Consider the following 18,542-nt stretch of genomic DNA (forward strand, 5'->3'; position numbering starts at 1 on the left):
TAACCATTGTTACTCTCCTAAAATCTTGTTTTGAGATTTTGTACCACTGTTTTTATTTATTTTTCTTTCTTTAAAATAAAAATAACTGATGTCAATAAAAAAAAAATAAAAACCTGCCAACTAGTCATAGATCTGCAGCTTATGTGAAAGTTGCCTGAATTATGTGGTTTCAGCTATAGAAAAATAGCTGCTGTTTTCTACTTTATTCACAGTAGAAATTATTTCTGGCAGATCTTGAATTCTTCCACCTCAGTATGTACTGATCTCTGCTTACTCCTTCCTTAGCTCTTCTGTTCCCTGCACCAAGTACATGCAAGGTGCATGAGCTCAGGTTATCTGAGGACTCGGCTGATTTAGGTGGATGGTCTTTCAACTGCTTTTCTTCTTTCACTCTCCTTTTCATTATGGACGACTAAACTGCCACATAAAAAATTCAATGACTCATGGCTTATTTTTGACATGATTTACTTATTTTTAATTTTTTAGAAAATTGGATGGGTAATAGGAGTCAGAATTTTCAGAAATGAGCAGAAAATTGTCCAAGAGTAGATTTTTGAAAGAAAAAAAAATTTTGCTTTATTATTATTTATTTATTTATTTAATGTATTTAGTACAGGATCTACAGGATCTCACTATGTAGATGGGACTCATAGTGATCCTCCTGTTTTCAGCCTCCTAAGTGCTGGGATTATAGGTGTGCACCACCACTCCCAGTCTCATTCTCAGTGCACCCCAGGGGCGGGGCTGGAATGGCAGGCAGAGGGTGGAACCCTCAGCCCCTGCATCTGCCTAAACAGGCACTTTAATCTGCTGAAATACTTGGCCCGCTCAGAAAATTTTTTCTGAAGACAGGTGAAATAACTTTTAGCTTGTCTAAAAGTTCTACATCAATTTAGAAGTTGGGTTGATTAAAGGAAAACGAATATAAATCTCATCAACAGTTGAATCTCCCTATATATTTTCTGTAATTTGCTTGTTAATGAGAAAACTAGCTCTATCTTAAAACTGGGAAAAGGGGTTTTGAGAAGATGAAAGGAATATAGTATAAATTGACCTGTTAAATTAAATGGGGACCCCAAAACAAAGACAAAGATTTAATTCCCATCCTGTGACACTCTGGACAATGTGCTATAGAACAGCAGAGCATCTCCAGGACTCCCGTCTCCTCACACAACCTCACATGTTCCTGTTCCATCCAGAGTACATCTCACTCAAAGCATCATGTTATCTAAGATTCCCACCACAGCAACAAGTCCCTCACGCCATGATCTTACCAGTGACAGTATCATTTAATGGCTTTTCCCAGTCCAAGATGACGAACGAGGGGCACCCTTCCACAGTGACCACAGTGAGGTTGGTGGGTGGGTTCTGTGGTGGGCTGGTGGCATTGCCCTCCATGGCTTCCTCTGTGGGGAAGCGGCTGATGGAGTCTGTGATGGAGCATGGCTTGTTGTCCGGCTTTGGGATGTAGCGGACATGAGGACCTACGAGAAAGAAGACTGAAGTTACCATTTTTGAAACTTGCAAAGACTGAAATGAGCTGGTATATAATTGTTAACGGGGAGGGGAGAAAGAGTTGAAGGGAGGGTAGCAGAATGCGAAAACAAGTTATGTCACGGTCAGGTACAAACTCTATGATGGATGTTATTATTATGCATATCTAAAATGTACCAAAGGAAACAACTAAAAATAATAAAATGGGAAAACATTTACATGAAATAAAACTTGACTGAAAAAATCAACAAATTAGATTTCAGAGCATAGAATATTACCATAGAAAGGGTCACTGCATAATGATCAATAGTCACTTAATCAGGAGGTTTTTTACAATCCTAAATTACATACCTGTACCTCACTATACACATCTTAAGTATGTGAAACAAAAACTGACAATGTGCAAGTAGAAATGAATCCATAATCAAAGTTACAGATTTCAGTACTCTTCTCTTATTCTCTTATTGATAGACCAAGTTCACAAACAAAATCAAAAGACCTTCCCACAAAGAGAATGTTAGACTCAGATTCCCTAAAGATTTAGGAAAGAAGCAATGGCAATTCTAAAGAAATTCTTCCAGAAAATTGAAGAGGAAAGTTGAGCATTATTCTGATACTAAACCTGATTGCATGTTATAAGGAAACTATAGAGCAATGTCCTTCAGAATGCAGCTCTAAAAATAATCTTGGAAAATTGGATACAACACTACACAAAATGAGATTATGATGAAATGGGGTTTGTCCACAGCACACAAAGTTCATTTAATTTCTTTTAGAAATCAGTTCATCATGTTCACAAGCAAGTAAAGAAAAGCCAAAGTCATTTCAATAAAAGCAGGTAAGTCAGGGACAATCTAGAATCAGTTTCTGATAAGAATTCTAATCATGCTGAAAGAGAACTTTCTCAATCCAATAAAGACATCTCTTAAAAGTCTACAGCAATACAAAGACTGAACGTTTGTCCTGCAAGGTTATAGTAAATGATATCTCGTATTCCCATTTCTACATAATGTTTTGCTGGAGGACCTAGCCAGTATAGTAAAGAAAAAAAGAAAGAAAGAAAAAAAAAGGACACTCAACCTGAAAGAAATAAGTAAAACTCTGTTCTCAGATGACTTAGTCCTGTATGTAGAAAATCAATTTGTTCTACAAAAAAGCTACTAGAAATAAGATTTGCAATGATCCAGTACATAAGACAACTGTACAATATTTATCACATATTTTTCCACATATTAGCAACCTTCACTTAAAGATTTGGAAAATACTACTTTTATGATTTTCTGTACACAGAAAATTTTAACTTTAATGAGTGAAACTTACAAGACTTAACTAAGTGGCATTGTATGCTATGTTCACAGATAAGAAGAGTCAGTGTTGCTCAGCTGTAAATTTTCCCCCAATTACCTGTAGATTCAATGCCATTCCAAACAAAACCTGACCAAACTACCCTTTAGCTAGTTACAATCTAATGCTCAAATCACATTAAACTTAAAAGGTCCCAGAAACATCAAAACAGCTTTGAAAAAAGAACAATATTGGGAGACTAATAGAACCTAATTAAAGATTAGAAAAACCACAGGAACCCAGAAAGTGTGGTATTGGTAGATCAATGGAAGAGACTGAGAGTTCCAAAACAGATCAACATATACAGATAATTGACTTTTGGTAAAGACTATTCTGTGGAGAAAGGATAATTTTTTTAATGATGCAAGGAAAACTATTAATAAAAAGGACATGTCTCATCCCTTGTATCATATACAACATTTTACTCAATATGAATCATAAATTTAAATGTAAGAAATAAAACTTCTAAAAAGCATGGGCCAAAAACTCTTTGTGGCTTTTAATTTGACCAATAATTTTTAGATATGATACAGAATCGCAGATATTAGGATAAGCATAGATGTCCATATCTTGTATCCTGAGCAATTACTTTAAAGATAATATGTAATGGATTAGCTGTTGTTTTTCTCTTATTATTTTGTTATGATTTTTTTTACCTTTGCCATAAAATAAAATAATATTATGAGCAACTTTATGTAGATAAATTTGACAAAATATTACACCAACCCTTTAAAAGACACAAAATCACAAGGCTCACTAAGGAAGAAAAAATATTCTGGAAAGTATCCACTTTTAAAGAGAGTGACTTTTATAATAAAAATTCATGAACTAAAATTTTAAAGAGACACATACTAGGGAAAATATTTGCAACATACATTGCCAGAAAAATACTTCGGAAGCATAAATATTCTCAGCACTCAACAATAAGTAAACAATACCATTTAGAAAATGAGCAAGTTAGGTGTGGTGGCACACACCTGTATTTCCATCACTTGAAAGGCTGAGGTAGTAGGATCACTCAATTTCAAGCTAGTCTGGACTACATAGTGAGTTCAAGGGTAGCCTGAACTATATTAGTGAGACTTTCTCAAAATAAAAAATTTAAATGTGGGCAAAACTTGGACATAACCAAAAAAATACAAATAGAAAGCAAATATGTGTAAAGGTGTTCAGGCCATGAGGTCCTTAGGAGAGGCATGTTAAAATCATAATTGGATAACACCATAGACCTATTAAAATAGCTAACTTTTTTATAGGAACGAGACAATTTTAAGTTTTAATCAGTTTTAAGTAGAGTTTATAACACTAACACCTAAAAGGTTGTAAACAAATACACTAACAAATGGACATCTGATTGGTGTGAGGCATTATCTGTACACATTGTGTGTGTGTGTGTGTGTGTGTGTGTGTGTTTTCAGTGCATAGCGTTTTTTAAAATTATTTGCTACAGGGTCTCATTGTGCAGCTCAGACTCATGGTGATCCTGCTGTTTCCAGCCTCCCCAGTGCTGGGATTCCAGGTGTGCGCCACCACAAGTGAATAGCATTTTGAACCTGAGTATACCAAGCATTGACAAATACATGGAGGAACCAGAGCTCTCATGGCTTCTGACAGAAACTTAAAACAGTACAATCACTTTGCAAAACAGTTTTATAATCTCTTAAAATGTTAGTTGTAAACTTGCACATCGCCCAAGTATTTCTTTTTTGATACTTTCCCAAAAGAAATGAGAGCATATATCTATACAGAAACTTACATGTGAATGGTAACAGAAACGTTATTTTTTTTTAAATTTTATTTATTTATTTATTTATTTGAGAGAGAGAGAGAGTGTGTGTGGTGTGTGTGTGTGGCCAGCTCAGCCCACCAGGGGGCGGGGCTGGCTGGCATGTGGTGCTGGGGGATCGAACTGCAGTCCCTGATGCTTTGCTAAGCTTGTTCTAAGTAGGTGCTTTAGACCACGGAGCCATCTCTCCAGCCCCCAGAAACGTTATTGCTTATGTGAAAAAATAGGTTTAATAATGAAATTGATGATTACATGTCTATATAATAGAATTCTAGTCCAAAAAAAGAATAGATTCCTTATTGGCCCATGGAAAAGCATGGATAAATCTCTAAATAATTATGCTGTGCAAAAGAATCCAGAAGTTCATCCTGTGTTTTTATTTGTGCATAATTCCATAAAGCACATATGCATCTGCAGTATTTCACGCCATGGCTACCGGGGACTGTGGACTTGGTGGTAGACACGAGAAGGCAGAATTTTAAAACTACCCGACAAAAGTTTCACAAATGCTGTATGTATTTTCTTGTTTATGATGATGGTCATGGGCAAATAAATGTGTTAAATTTCATTAAATTGTAGACTTAAGAAAAAAATTACAAAGGGAAATACTGAGATATACCATATCTTTCCTACTGAAGTACATTATATTATTGTTCAAAAATATTCTCTGTGATCATGGGAGGAGTATAGTCCCCTGGCCCTGGGCTTGAGCTTTGCTAAGTAACTTTTCAACTCGATCTATTTTGGCAAAAATAACATACAAAAGAGTTTGAAAGGTTTATTTGACTGTTACCTGTGTTTATTCTGCATTGTCACAAGAGTGGCTTCTCTGGATCACTGAGGGCTCTCCTACCAGGCACCTAAGGAGCAGACGTGGTGTGGACCTGAGGCCAACCACCAGCGCGAGTCACGCCTACTTGTGAAGCAGAAGCATGTACTCAAGCTTATCCTGGCTCGACAGATTCTCAGCTGATTTACAGAGACTTAAACAATAAATCATTTATAGGCTGCTAAGTTTTCTTGGTGATTACACAGCACTACCTGCCTGCTCTACCCACTTAAAATAGCCTTGTTGAGGTCAAGATTGGGAGTCAAACGTACCTTTGAATCTGGGCTTCCCAAGATGATCCGTTTCTCTTGTTGGGCTTGAGCTGAAGTCAGTTGTATTACCTAAGAAGAAAGGCGATTTATGAACAGTTCTGGTAAGAGATAAGGAAAGTGCTATGATCCAGCCAAGAATATAGTAAGGACTAAGCATTTAATGTTCTTTCTAAATTTCTTGCACCCTTTAATTTATCATTTTTATACATACCCATCTACAATAGAAAGCCAATAATTGTGTCCCTACTGCAACCAAGTAATTAATCCCAAATTAGTAAATTAGGATATGTGTGGTTGGTAATGACATGAGATTCTATAGTAGCAATGAGTAACCTAGATTATTTTTGGGAAATAAACTTGGTCCTTGTTTGTCTGCTAAGAAAAGGAATGTATTCTATACAAAGCATTGAAAATAATATAATTCTAAAATTAAAAAGGCACAAATTAATCATAAAATTGAGAAAAATAGAAGATCCAGAACTGATACTCTATTCCTTCTATAAAATATTTTAGTTCCTTATAACCAAACATCCAATGAGAATAGAATAACATACTAACCAAGTTCTTCCCCAGAGGCAGGAGCTGTTGGTGGCTTTTTATTTGTTTCTGGTGTGTCCGAGGTGGTTAGGGTAGGCTTGAGTGTTGCCCTTAAGGGTGGGGAAGTCACTCGGTGTGATGAAATAATTCCTGTAACAGAGCCAAAGTAGTAAGCCTTCAGAGGAACACTGCCAATTTTCCCATTTATTTACTCAACAAACATTTATTAAGCACTTACTATGTAGCATGGCACTATTAGTGAGGTTTAGAGAGAGAACAGAACTTGTTTCTTGATGGAGATAGTTGTGAACCATGGACACTGACACACCACAGGCATTGTGAAAGGATTAGATAAGTCATAAAGGGGCAAGAAGAGGGAGTGGGCACATCTATGGGACAGGATAGAGGTGTTAGGGCAGGCAGGAATGTGTTCACAGAAGATGACCCAAACAGAGAGAAGAGATCAGAAGAAAGGAATGCGAGTCTTGTTCCAGTCTGAATTGCTGTAAGAACCATGCAGAAAAGATGAAACAGCTTGGTGTGTTTAATTTAAAGGGGTGAGAGAAGAAAGTGTAAGTGAGTACAGTGAGAGCTGAAAGCAACGGAGAAGGGGAGACTATCAGATAACTTGCACAGTTTGGGCTTAGTTGTTACTTCCTGGTAGTAAAGATCTATGGAAATATTTTCGATAGGACAATAGGATGAGAAGATGATGGATGGCTCAGATGCAAGCCTGGAGAGGGAGAGGGGTTGGGAAACTAAGGCAGTTATGTAGACAAGAGAAAGAAAGGCAAACCAGAGCAGAAGCAGTGAGAGCAGATGGCAGTGGTCAGACATGAGATACACCAAGGAGATGCAACAGCTTGCCTGGGAAAATAGGTAGTAGGTGTCCAATATGTCCAGTGCTCAGAACAGTGCTGTCCTGAGTTGCTATATTCCACAGTGATTCTTCTACTCTAAAATTACTTACACTGTGCTTTTCTAAAACTGGATCTACCTCAGGTCTAAGGATTCTATGTGTTTAGAGCAGAGAGACTGGATTTTATAGAACTGCAGGTGAAGATATCTGACCTAACCTGGAAAACTCTACAAGGCAGTTGATTGGGCTCCTCATGGGCACATCCAGGCATTACTTTCAGCTTGTGACTCATCCAGCCTGACCTGAAGGCAGCTGGCACATGTGTTGCAGCTGCCTCATGTTACAAGTAATCAGCAAAATCTGGTCTCCTCATGAGAACATGTCACTGGACCTTCACTCAGAAAAGCACCAGGTGCATGAATGAGAGGCTGATTCCTTCACCAGACATTCTGAAAAATCATCTAGAGTTCATGACACTTTAAAAAGCCTCACCATCACTGTGGCTTGTTTTTATCCAGACAAAGGAATGATATCCATTCTCCTTCACATAAACCCTGATCAGTTTCATCCTTTACAGCTGTCTTTCATACTTTTATTCTGAGTCCACCTACCAAATACTTAGGAAGTAGAGATACAGGCAAACAAGAAGACAGTAGAGAACATTCTGTAACTTGCTGGCAGGTCCCAGGGAAAAAAGCCCTCAATAAAAATATGGTAGCTTCACTCTGAGCTAGATCATTTTTCACTAACTCTTAGCCACATTCATTTTTTCACTCAGTCCTTCCTTATCAAATATCCTATATGTGCTACATGCTGGGTTTGGTTCTGGAAGTTCAGAGAAGATACAATAAGGCTATCATCACAGAGCTCAGGTTGCATTTTAGATATGGAATGCTCCCCACGCCCCTATCCCCAGCTTCATGTGTTCCGAGATGAGGCTATAGGAAGGCGGTTGGATTGTGGTAATGATGCGCTTATGGAGAAATTCATCTCCTGTTACAATGAGCAGGTGTGTATCCCTAGGAAGTAGGACCTGGTTGGAGGTGGATTACTGGTCATGTAACACGAAAAGTTCTCTCTGTCTCTTTCTCTCTTTGTCTCTCTATCTCTGACTGTCTCTTTGTCTGTGTCCATGTCTGTCTTCTGTCTCGCTGTCTCTGTCTCCCTGTCTCTGTCTCTCTGTTTCTGTTTCTGTCTCTGTCACTGTCTCTCCATGTCTGTGTCTGCCCTCTGTCTCTCTGTCTCTCCCTGTCTCTGTCTCTCTGTCACTGTCTCGCTGTTGCTCTCCAGCCAGGACATGAGCGGTTTTCCTCCACTTTGCCCCTCTGTCATGCTGTTTCTGCCCTTGAGGCAGCTGACTATGGATGATAAACATGAATCAAAAACTTCTTCTTTTAAAGATGTGGTATTGGGTGTTGTGTCTCAACAATGAGAAAGTAATTAAAACAACTGGGTCTGAGGGGAAGACAAGTATGCACACAAATAGGTATAAAACAATTTGCTTTTGCTCTAACAGAGATATGTATCAAGGTCACAAGGAGAAGCAATGTCAAAGCTTCTCTGGGGAGTTGGTGTGTGAGTCTTACTGACTCTGCCAAGGTCTAGAGAATTTGTGCTATGTGTAGGAGAAATTTGCACTCAGAAATGGAGGTGAAAAGTGGTTTGATTCCCAAGACAGGTGTCTGTCTTGTTATACTGGCTAGGTCTGGTCAGTTGCCTCAGTAGTTTAGTCCTAAGTCTTCCCCTAAGCACCATAATGCTGGGGCTGGCATAAAGGCTAGGAGAACTTTGGGTGACACATGTAGAACTTCATTTCGGGTGACAAAATCAATGACAGAGCATCACATTTTTGTTACATCTAGGTGCTTTACACTGTACATTATCTCATCTTTTAGAATCTACAAAAAGGGCTAGAGTCATCTTTTATCTTGGTTCCAAGCATGCAAATATCTAAGAAGCAAGTTAGCTTGTATACAGAGGAATAGTTTCCTCCCCTCTACCTATCCAGAGTTACAATATAAGTCCATAAAACTGTAATTTATAATTTATAATTCCAATCTTTGGGACCTACACAACCATGTGCCACACATGTGAGTGGCTTATCTAGTGCATCAGGAAGGGTGTAGAAATTAGAAATCATGGATAGAAAAGCTGAAATAGTAGAAGTGGACATACCTGAGCTTCCTGGCTTTCCGGTGACATTATTTGGTGGTAAAGGTTTTCTTCGTGGGGGTACAGGTCTAGGTGGTAAAGGTGGGCGGCGAGTCCCTGGTATTGTAGCTAAAAGATTGTATTATAGATAAATATATTATAAATATTCATTATACACAAATGAAAGTCGTCCTTAAAAAGTAACCTTTGATAAATAGCAGTTGATGACAGATTTTTTGTGTGTCTTTTAAAAAATTATTTATTTATTTATTGGATACATGGTCTTGCTACACAGTTCAGACTCATAGTTATCCTCCTGTGTCAACCTCCCCAGCACTGGGATTACAAACATGCACCACCACTGCTGGTTTCTGTGGCCAGCACAGTACGTGATACCAGGGATTGAACCCAGGTCCTTGCACTTGCCAGGAAGATACTTAGACCACTGAGCTGTCTCCCCAGCCACCGATAGTAGATTTTGTACAAAAGTACAACTAAGTATATATGCTGTTAGTTTTGTGAATTAATGCCAATCATCTATCAATAAAGCATATTAATATACATAAAACATTCTATAGTTACAGATGCAAAAATATATCTGCCTTTTGAAATGCTATTTAGATGTATAGAATTTAATATTTTAAATTTCCCAATTGGGCTAGCATTTGTAAGCTTCATTATTGCCAATTGTTTTTGACTTTTGAGACTATCATTTTTATGTCATTTTAGTTTTGAGTTGTTAAGCATATAATTTTTCTTTTTGTAGGTGTTTGACCCGATCCCTTAACTTTTTTATTATGTAGTTAAACAAATAACTTCTGAATCCCTCAGATGGTTGCACCAAAGTTGCCCAGAGAGCAGAAAGGAGAAGTTGGTCTGTGGAGAGCAGGATCCCCATGAGCCTTTGCGCTCACGTACTGCAGTGGGACTCTGGCCAGAGCCATTAGTGGGAACCCGAGTGTAGCACCCATTCTGTTCATCCACCCAAAAGCCCTGGGGCAGGGCTGCCAGCCCAGAGGAAGAAACATTTTTTTTCTAACTGGCCTGTCTGAAGGTCAGGGGAAAGTAGTACCTCTTAATAATTTGCATTAAGTTGTTTACTTTGCACAAAAGTTGGCAGGACTAAAGCTGTTTGACAACATTTTTAGTGTTATGTTGTAGCTCAAAAATTTTCATTCTTTACATTGTTTAAGTTAATTTTTAAGTTTTCAAGAATAATTGTCAATAGAGGAAAATGTCAAAAAGCTTTAAAGACTTCCAGGGTACTAGAGAGACAAAGAGGGAGAGAAAGGGAAAGGGCGGAGAATGGGGAAGAGAAGAGGAAGAATGGTGACAGGCATAGTGTAAAAGAGATCTTAGCATCTTTTGCAAAACCAGAGGCATTCTGAAAATTCCTAGCTTCACAATTCTACATATTTCAAATGGGATACTCTTAAATCAAGAACATACATCATTTCAAGCAAAAGGATAGTGTAATAAGCCAGACAAGAGCAAAACATAAGATAAGAATTAGTACCTATGGTAACAGAGCATTAAAGAAAATAACTATTAAGTTGGTACCCCACTTGAAGTTGCTAATATTTAATTTGTGCACAGAGACTTTTCTTTCATTCCCTTAACAATAATACTTGGACTATTTCTCTCACAATATGGATAGATAATTGACCTGTGTGGATGTTGTTATTTGGCTGCACAAATTCTGCTGCAGTTAATGTGCAAGTTTCAAGCCTGCACTACAGTAGGGGAATCAGTTTTTTATCCCTTACCTGGTCTCTTTGTGAGTTGGGTTAAGTCCACTGACACATTTCTACCAGGGCCCCATGGCTTGGGTCCTTGCTTGGCCCCTATGGGTATAGATGAAAGAGAATCAATATATAATCCAAAAATAGCATAGGGTGGCTAAGATGATTATTCTACTAATTTTCTCAGTTTTTTGAAAGTAGTAGTTAATGCTTAAACTTTTTACTTTGACCAGTTTTATATGCTTATATCTTTAATCTGAGCAACTACAATGAAGAAATACATGTGTAATATAATAACCACTGTTGAGTACCTATCATCTTATTTTTAAAAAGTTGTGCATCATTTCTAATATTTATCTACTATTTTTCTATTTTCTTTAAAATAAAAAAAAATGAATGTACCAAGTTCTTCATAAGAACTTGATAGTCAGTGACAATATGCATTCTGGCCAGAGCTGGGACTGATGGGATTTTTGCCTAAATATTTTAATTGACTTTTATCTGAGTACATAAAAAATTCAAAACTTCCCTTCATTGGCTATATTATTTCCATAGAGATAGCATTGGATTGTGGCTGTTGGTTTGTCACAATTTTCCATGACCTTCATATTGTATTGTCTTACTGGGCAAGATTGCTTTTCCTGGCAGAATTTCATCTTTTGCTAATTGTGTGCTTGTTGTCAATTTTTCTGGGTGTATTTTGTGGTGTAAAAAAATTCTCCAATTCCTGAATATCTATAAAAACCTTAGAATTACAACTTGTTTGATTATATGCTTAATGAATTGACTTTAAAAACATTTATGGGCAGCCAAAAGAATTTTAGAGTTAATAATCAAAATCTAGATTATAACTGGATACAAAATCAACATTCAAAAATCAGTAGATCCCTGTCCACAAATCATAATCCACTGAGACAGAAATTGGGGAAACCACACCTTTACAACAGCATCAAAAATTAAATATGTAGGAAATAATCTAACAGAGTAAGTATATATGTGAAAAAGTATAATACTCTAATAAAGGAGATCAAAAAGAATATCACAAAAAGGAATTTTTTTGTTCTTGGATAGGCATAATCTCTATATTGTAAAAGGCTATATTTCCAAAACTGTTACACAGATTCAATGCAAAGACAATCAGAATACCAACAGCATACCTCACAGAACTACAGAAAACAATACACAAATTTAATTGGAACTAGAACAGACCTAGAATATCAAAAGCAACAAAGGTATATCAAGGGGCATTACAATCTCTGACTTTAAATTACACTACAGAGCTAAGGTGATTTTTTTAAAAGCATGAAACAGGGGGGCGGGGAGGGAATAACAGACCCAGAATCAATGAAAAGATCAGAAAATGCAGAAATGACTCCAAATATGCCCAACTACTTTATCTTTGAGAAAAGAACCAAACACCTTCACTGAAAGAAAAATAGCCTCTTTAACAAAAGGTGCTGGAAAAGCTGGCTTTCCACAGGCCAAAGAATAAGACTAGAACCACGTCTCTCACTATGCACTAAGCTAAAATTGAAATGGATCAAAGGTGTAAGTATTAGAACAGAAACACTGAATTTCCTAGGAGAGACTAGGTAGAACTCTTAAAGATATAAGTGCAGGAAAACAAAGATATAAGTGCAAGAAAACACAAACTCAGCTCACACAGGAAATATTAGAATGAACAACTGGGTTCTCATCTTACTAAAAAAACTTGTGGATAGCAAAAGAAATCACTAACAAAATGAAAAGATCCACAGAGTAAGAAAAAAATTTGTTGGCTGTTCCTAAAGGGCTGATATCTAGAATATATAAAGAACTAAAAAAATCAGATTCTCCTACACAAATTCAAAGACCCAATCCAAAAATGGGTATCTGGAATTATTAGACACTTTTCAGATGAAGAAATGTAAATAACAAATAAATATATGACAAAAGAGTTCGACATCACTGGTCATTTGAGAGATGTAAGTTAAAACCCTGAGACTCCATCTCACTCCAGAAAGAATGTGTATTATCAAAAAATCAACCAGTAACAGATGCCAAGGGGCAGGGCTATATTGAAAAAGAAATCTTTCTTTACTATTGGTGAGAATGTAGACTGGTGCTACCACTTCGGAAATTGGTGTGAAGATTCTTCAAAACCCTAAAACTAGAGGTTCTATTTGACTCAGCTATCCTCTTTCTTGGTATCTTCTAAAATAATTAAAAACACCATACCACAGCAATATATGCACACCCATATATTGGCAGCACAGTCTGTAATTGCTAAATCTTGGAAACAGCCCAGATGCTTACCAATGGATGAATCAATAAAGAAGATGAGTTTTTTTTGTTGTTGTTTTTATGTAATGGAGCACTACTCTGCCATAACGAAAGATAAACTTGAAACATTTCTAGGTAAGTGGATACAACTTAAGTAAAATAAATTGGGCACAGATGCTTAAATATTTCTGTTCCTGGTGTAGTATAAATAAAGACTAAGCTGTTTAATAGATATTAAAATATAGAAAAAAGTTCAAATGTGTAGGGAAAAAGAAAGTGGGCAGGGAAAAGGAGAAAGCATAAAGAAGAAAAAGAATAGAAAGAAAAATAGAAACAAAGTTTTATAAATTAGGAGGGGCAGAGGGGCTGAAGGGAGGGGAGTGGAGGGAGGGGATTGGGAAAAAAGAAGAATCAAGTTAGTTATATTATGTTTAAGTACAAATTCCTATGATGAATGTGATAATTATGAATATCTAAAATGTACCAATGAAATTAATTAAAAATATTCCTGGGAAGAACTTGGTATCAGACAGTTGAGATTATGAGCTGGTTACCTTTGGGGCTTATAAATTAGTAATTAATATGTTTAGAACTCCAAATTGTTATTTGGAACAAATTGAGTTAAAAATTGTTTTGCATGATATTTTTGTCTCTTAAATCTCTCAAACACAATCTGATGGTTATTTTTTGTTTACTTGCTTAAATAACCAAGCTTGGGTTTTGGTAAATTCCCTAGAGTGTTTTTCATCTGACTTTTCCATTATTATTCTTTTACATTATAAAACAATCTCCCAACAGATGATCTTTATTAAAGAACAATAGAAACATAGTTTTTGTCTTTCTGTACTGGGGATTGAGCCCAGGGCATTGCACTGAGCTATATCTGCAGCCCTTTTTTGTTTTTTATTTTGAGACTGAATTTTGTGAAGTTACTTAATTTCCCAGGCTGAGTTTAAATTTGTAATCCTCTTACCTCAGCCTCCTAGAGTAGTGGGAGTATGGGCATGCCCCACTTTGGCTAGCTTAGAAATCCATATTTTAAAGAACCTAAATAGTAAATATCACTTCATATATAATGGCTCTTCCTAAAAGGAGTACATAATCTGAGGACTTATAATTAGTATATTAAAAATAGAATATAAAACTAACATTTAGTTAATATACTAGGTATTACATTAACAATGAGAACAATGTATTTTTATGGTATTATATTAACTATAAGAACAATGATAACAATCCTGTTTGGACTCCTTACTGTGTTCCAAGGAACATTTTAAGGACATTGTCTATTCAATCTCAATGTTCAGAGTGATATAATGATTTTTTTGGTCTTTTTTATTTAACTATATTTTTTTTTGATGGAGTTGTTTTTTAGGGGAGGTTTATTTTTTGTTTTTGGTGCTGAGGACTGGACCCAGAGCTTCCAGCTTGCTAGGCAAACATTCTACTGCTGAGCCAAATCCCCAGCCCCTATAATGATTAAATGAATAGCATAAGCTTTGTTTGCCAAAAGTAAGATGACATTTGTGCATTTAATTGTGCAGTCTGGAGATGGACTTAATATGACAAGCCACAATCTGCCACTTGAACAAAAGAGAGTATGTAAAATCATGGAGAATTTTATATGGAACCATGAATCAAATGTTGCTTTTTTTTGTAGTAGGAAAAGCATCTGGGGCCAGTGACTATTTTCTGGCTAACACCACTGACTTTGGGAAGATAAATGGCTCCTTAACCTTCCTCTGCCCCCGTTGTCAGTGGTACCGGTGCAAAGGGAATGGCCCACTTGAGTGGTTGCTGTGTGAATGGCATAGGGGAATGGAAAGTGTTTCTTTTTATGCCACCAGAATAAATTAGGTTTGTGTGTGTGTGTGTGTGTATGTGTGTGTGTGTGTGTGTGCTTTAAACAATTTATTTAACTGAAATGGACTTACATTTGTTTCTGAAGTGACTTCCATTTATTTTGATGTATCTTTTCCCCATGATGACTTACAGGATCTTCAAGCCAATATAAATATTTTATAAATATTTGAATATTTGGGTATACACCTGCACAATACCTCAGCAATATCTTTCATCAAGAAAAACACTGCATAGTAGGGACTAGACATAATTACTAGGTACAGTGAAAATCTGCTACAAATATTTCTGAAGTAAGAAGGCACCACATACCTGTTTAACTAAGAAAACCACCCTTACAACACAGGATGATTTTATTTTTATGTAGGACCTAGAACATTTAGGCTGCCAATTGGGTACTAAATGGAACAGCAATATCCCCAGTTTATGGCATGAATTCATAGGGAATAGGTTCCAACAACTCAGGTTCCTTCCCATTGGTCCTCACAAAGTACGCTTCTCTGTGTGGGGAGGGCTGGCACTTCAGTTGAACCCAGGTACCTTTCTCTTTGGCTTCCTTCTTTTTCTGATCATTTTCCTTGACACGTTTCAGCAAGCTATCATGATTTTCTGAGTATTTAGTATGCTCATTATGCACATTAATCCTCTTGGCAAGTATCTTGCCCTTAACTTGCTTGTTTACAACAATGCCAACAGCATGCTGGGTAACGTTGTAGACTCTTCCCGTTTTGCTATGGTAACATTTGTGAGGCATTCCTTTTTGCACAGTACCCATTCTCTTGATGTTTACAATATCACCCTTTTTGTAGATTTGCATGTATGTGGCCAAAGGAACAACCCCATGTTTTCTAAAAGGCCTGGAGAACATATACCGGTTTCTCCTCCTCTTGCCCTTTGTATTAGTCATGGCAAATTACTAAAATGAATTTTCCAACACAATGCTCAAGATGCAAACCAGTAACAGTCTGGAAGATGATGGTTCCAGGAGAATAACTTAGTTTTGTGGAGTTAGAGAAGCCTCTTTTCCTCAATGGCAAAAATAAACAAATAAATAAGTACCCTGAAAGGCCAATACTGTATGTGCCTTTAATAGATCCCTTTTCACAGTTCTCCAAATATTTTGACCCTAAACTTATGTATTAACTGCCTGGATGGGAGATTGCCATGTTTCTGTGTGGGAGTGACACCAGGATATGCAGGTGAGAAAGGGCCCAAGGCATGGGCATTAGGCAAACTTCCCAGCATATCTAGGAAGTGTTGATATTCAGAATCATATACTTCTGTCTTCAGAGCCTTTCTCCAGAGGTGTGTTTTCCTGTCATTTCCTCTTTTTTTTCCTCCTGCTTCTATCAAAGGCTTTATGTGAATTTAGTCTGAAAATCCTATTTTGTGTCTCTTGGGTGAGTTGAAGTGACAACTACTGAATGCAGGCTAAATGGCCTTGGTTGATCAGCATCTGTTATCCAGCCCTGCCACCATTATGTGGGACTCAGAAAATGGTTGCAGGCTTTCAGCAGTTCCAGACCAAGAACATGCAGGTTTGCCAAGCTGCAGGGGTGAGAATCCAAAGGGACAAGTGAGTTGAAGATACAGCACCCAAAGTTCTGCATCGGTAGGTGATGAACAAGACCAAAGACATAAATTCTTCTGGCTTCTTTTCTAGTCAGAAAGAAACTGGGTTGGTGATGTAGCTCATTGGTGAAATGGTTGAGTAGCATGTGCAAGGCTCTGTGTTTGGCCTTCAGCATGAGAGAGAGAAAGAGAGAACCAGGAGATGGGGAGTATGGAAAGAGGCAGCGAGGAATGTTTTTCAGAAAATTACTTTTTGATAGCTCGGAGGACTAAGTGCCTGCTTAGGAAAGTGCGGGGATTGGGGTTCAATCCCCAGCACCAAATGTGGTGCTGGCTCCATCCACAGGAGCACTGAGCTGGCCACCAAGACCAGCGTGGTGGCACACACCTGCAAGCCCAGCGCTAGGTAGACTCAAAATAGGAGGATAACTAAGAGTCCAAGCTACATAGCTTGGAACAAATATATTTAAAAAAGAAAAGATTACTTTTCATACAGTTGGAATCAGAAGCATCTTAATGTTGCAATTCTTAGTTGTGAGTACCCAAGTCAATAGCATATCAGCTGCTAACTGGACTTTCTCCAGCTTTTGCAGATGCAAAGAGCTGGTGGTGGTAGCAGCACTGGGAAGGATCTTACCAAAGGCAGCTGTGGAGCTCAGTAGAAAGGTCTGAGACCGGACATTGTGTTCCACTTCCGGATAGACTAGTGAACTTCTGTTGACCCGAGTCAAAGGAGAACCAAAGCAAGTGAGAGCCAGAGACAACAGAAGGTGGGGAGAGGAGAAATAAGGCAGCCAGTGAAGATGTGTCTGCAGAAAATGCATCCTCAGAACTGGCACTCAGCAAGCAGTCTGGCCCAAGCCGTAACCTGAATTCTTTTTCCCTCACACAGGATTAATGGTGCGTATTCCGAAGGGCAGAGTGAGTTCTGGAAGCATCAGGCCTTGTGCCTCAGAAAGAGCCACCAACTGCCATATGGGAGTTCTCCAAAAATCTCTGGATTTACATAGTTTGCCCCCTCGCAAGTTATTGTTAAAAACAAGTAATGATTTGTGTATTTTTTTATCATAGTAATGAAAACCTTGAAAACAAACATAGTAAACTGGGAATCAATTTTCACATGTCTGAATATCTCCATTTTTTTGTATCCAGGAAGATGATATTTATGGATACAGATGCCTGGTCTCTGAACCTTTCAAATCTCCAAATCTTAGCACCTGGCTAAAATTTCAAGAGCAATGAGCCAGCAGCCTGGAAGATTTAGTCACAGCCCAGAAAAACACATTCCTCACCCCAAGGAGTCTGGGTTCTCATTGTGAGGCACAGTCCATTTGAAGGGAGGAAAGTGTGGTTTTCTCATTAGGATTTGGAGAAAACAATCTGAGGTCTGAGAATTTAACAGTATCATCAAGTAATATCTGACGAGATAGTTTCAGAATTACAATTTGCCTGCCACATAATGGGGCTTTAATAACTGTTGGTTGAATGGGAACAAAGGTCAAAAACTCAACATCTTCTTTCTTCAGAGAAACAGTCAAGAGAGAGTCTAGCACAGAGGCTGCCAAACTTTTTCTGTAAGGAGTCAACCATAAATATTTTAATGATAAAGGCTATGCTGTCTGAGTCACATGAATTCAACTTACCAGATTCTAATATATGAAACATATCACTAAACTAAACACATCTCTAGAAACATCAATAAGGCAGAATTTTAGGAAAATGACCCATCTAAAATATTAACTTTATTTATTTACTTATTTTGTATTTCAAGGGTCTACAGGGTGGGTGTTCAGGGTCTCACTACTAGATAGAACTCAGTAGTGAGTCACCTGTT

At 37.5% G+C, this 18,542-nt stretch overlaps 1 protein-coding gene across 13 annotated transcripts in view; it reads right to left on the bottom strand.

The window, feature by feature from the left end:
- Positions 1-18,542, bottom strand: part of Abi3bp (ABI family member 3 binding protein) — a 275,396-nt gene that overhangs the window by 18,599 nt on the left and 238,255 nt on the right. For all 13 annotated transcript variants that reach the window (XM_023721261.1, XM_023721268.1, XM_023721267.1 and 10 more), the window contains 5 exons: positions 11,039-11,116; positions 9,297-9,401; positions 6,284-6,412; positions 5,726-5,794; positions 1,275-1,484 (listed from right to left, as the gene is read on the bottom strand). In XM_023721261.1, the coding sequence (XP_023577029.1) occupies positions 1,275-1,484; positions 5,726-5,794; positions 6,284-6,412; positions 9,297-9,401; positions 11,039-11,116 (591 nt within the window). The remainder of the gene's footprint in view (positions 1-1,274; positions 1,485-5,725; positions 5,795-6,283; positions 6,413-9,296; positions 9,402-11,038; positions 11,117-18,542) is intronic.

Source organism: Octodon degus, unplaced genomic scaffold, assembly GCF_000260255.1.
Source record: "Octodon degus isolate 3935 unplaced genomic scaffold, OctDeg1.0 scaffold00081, whole genome shotgun sequence".
In the NCBI taxonomy this organism is placed as follows: Eukaryota; Metazoa; Chordata; class Mammalia; order Rodentia; family Octodontidae; genus Octodon; species Octodon degus.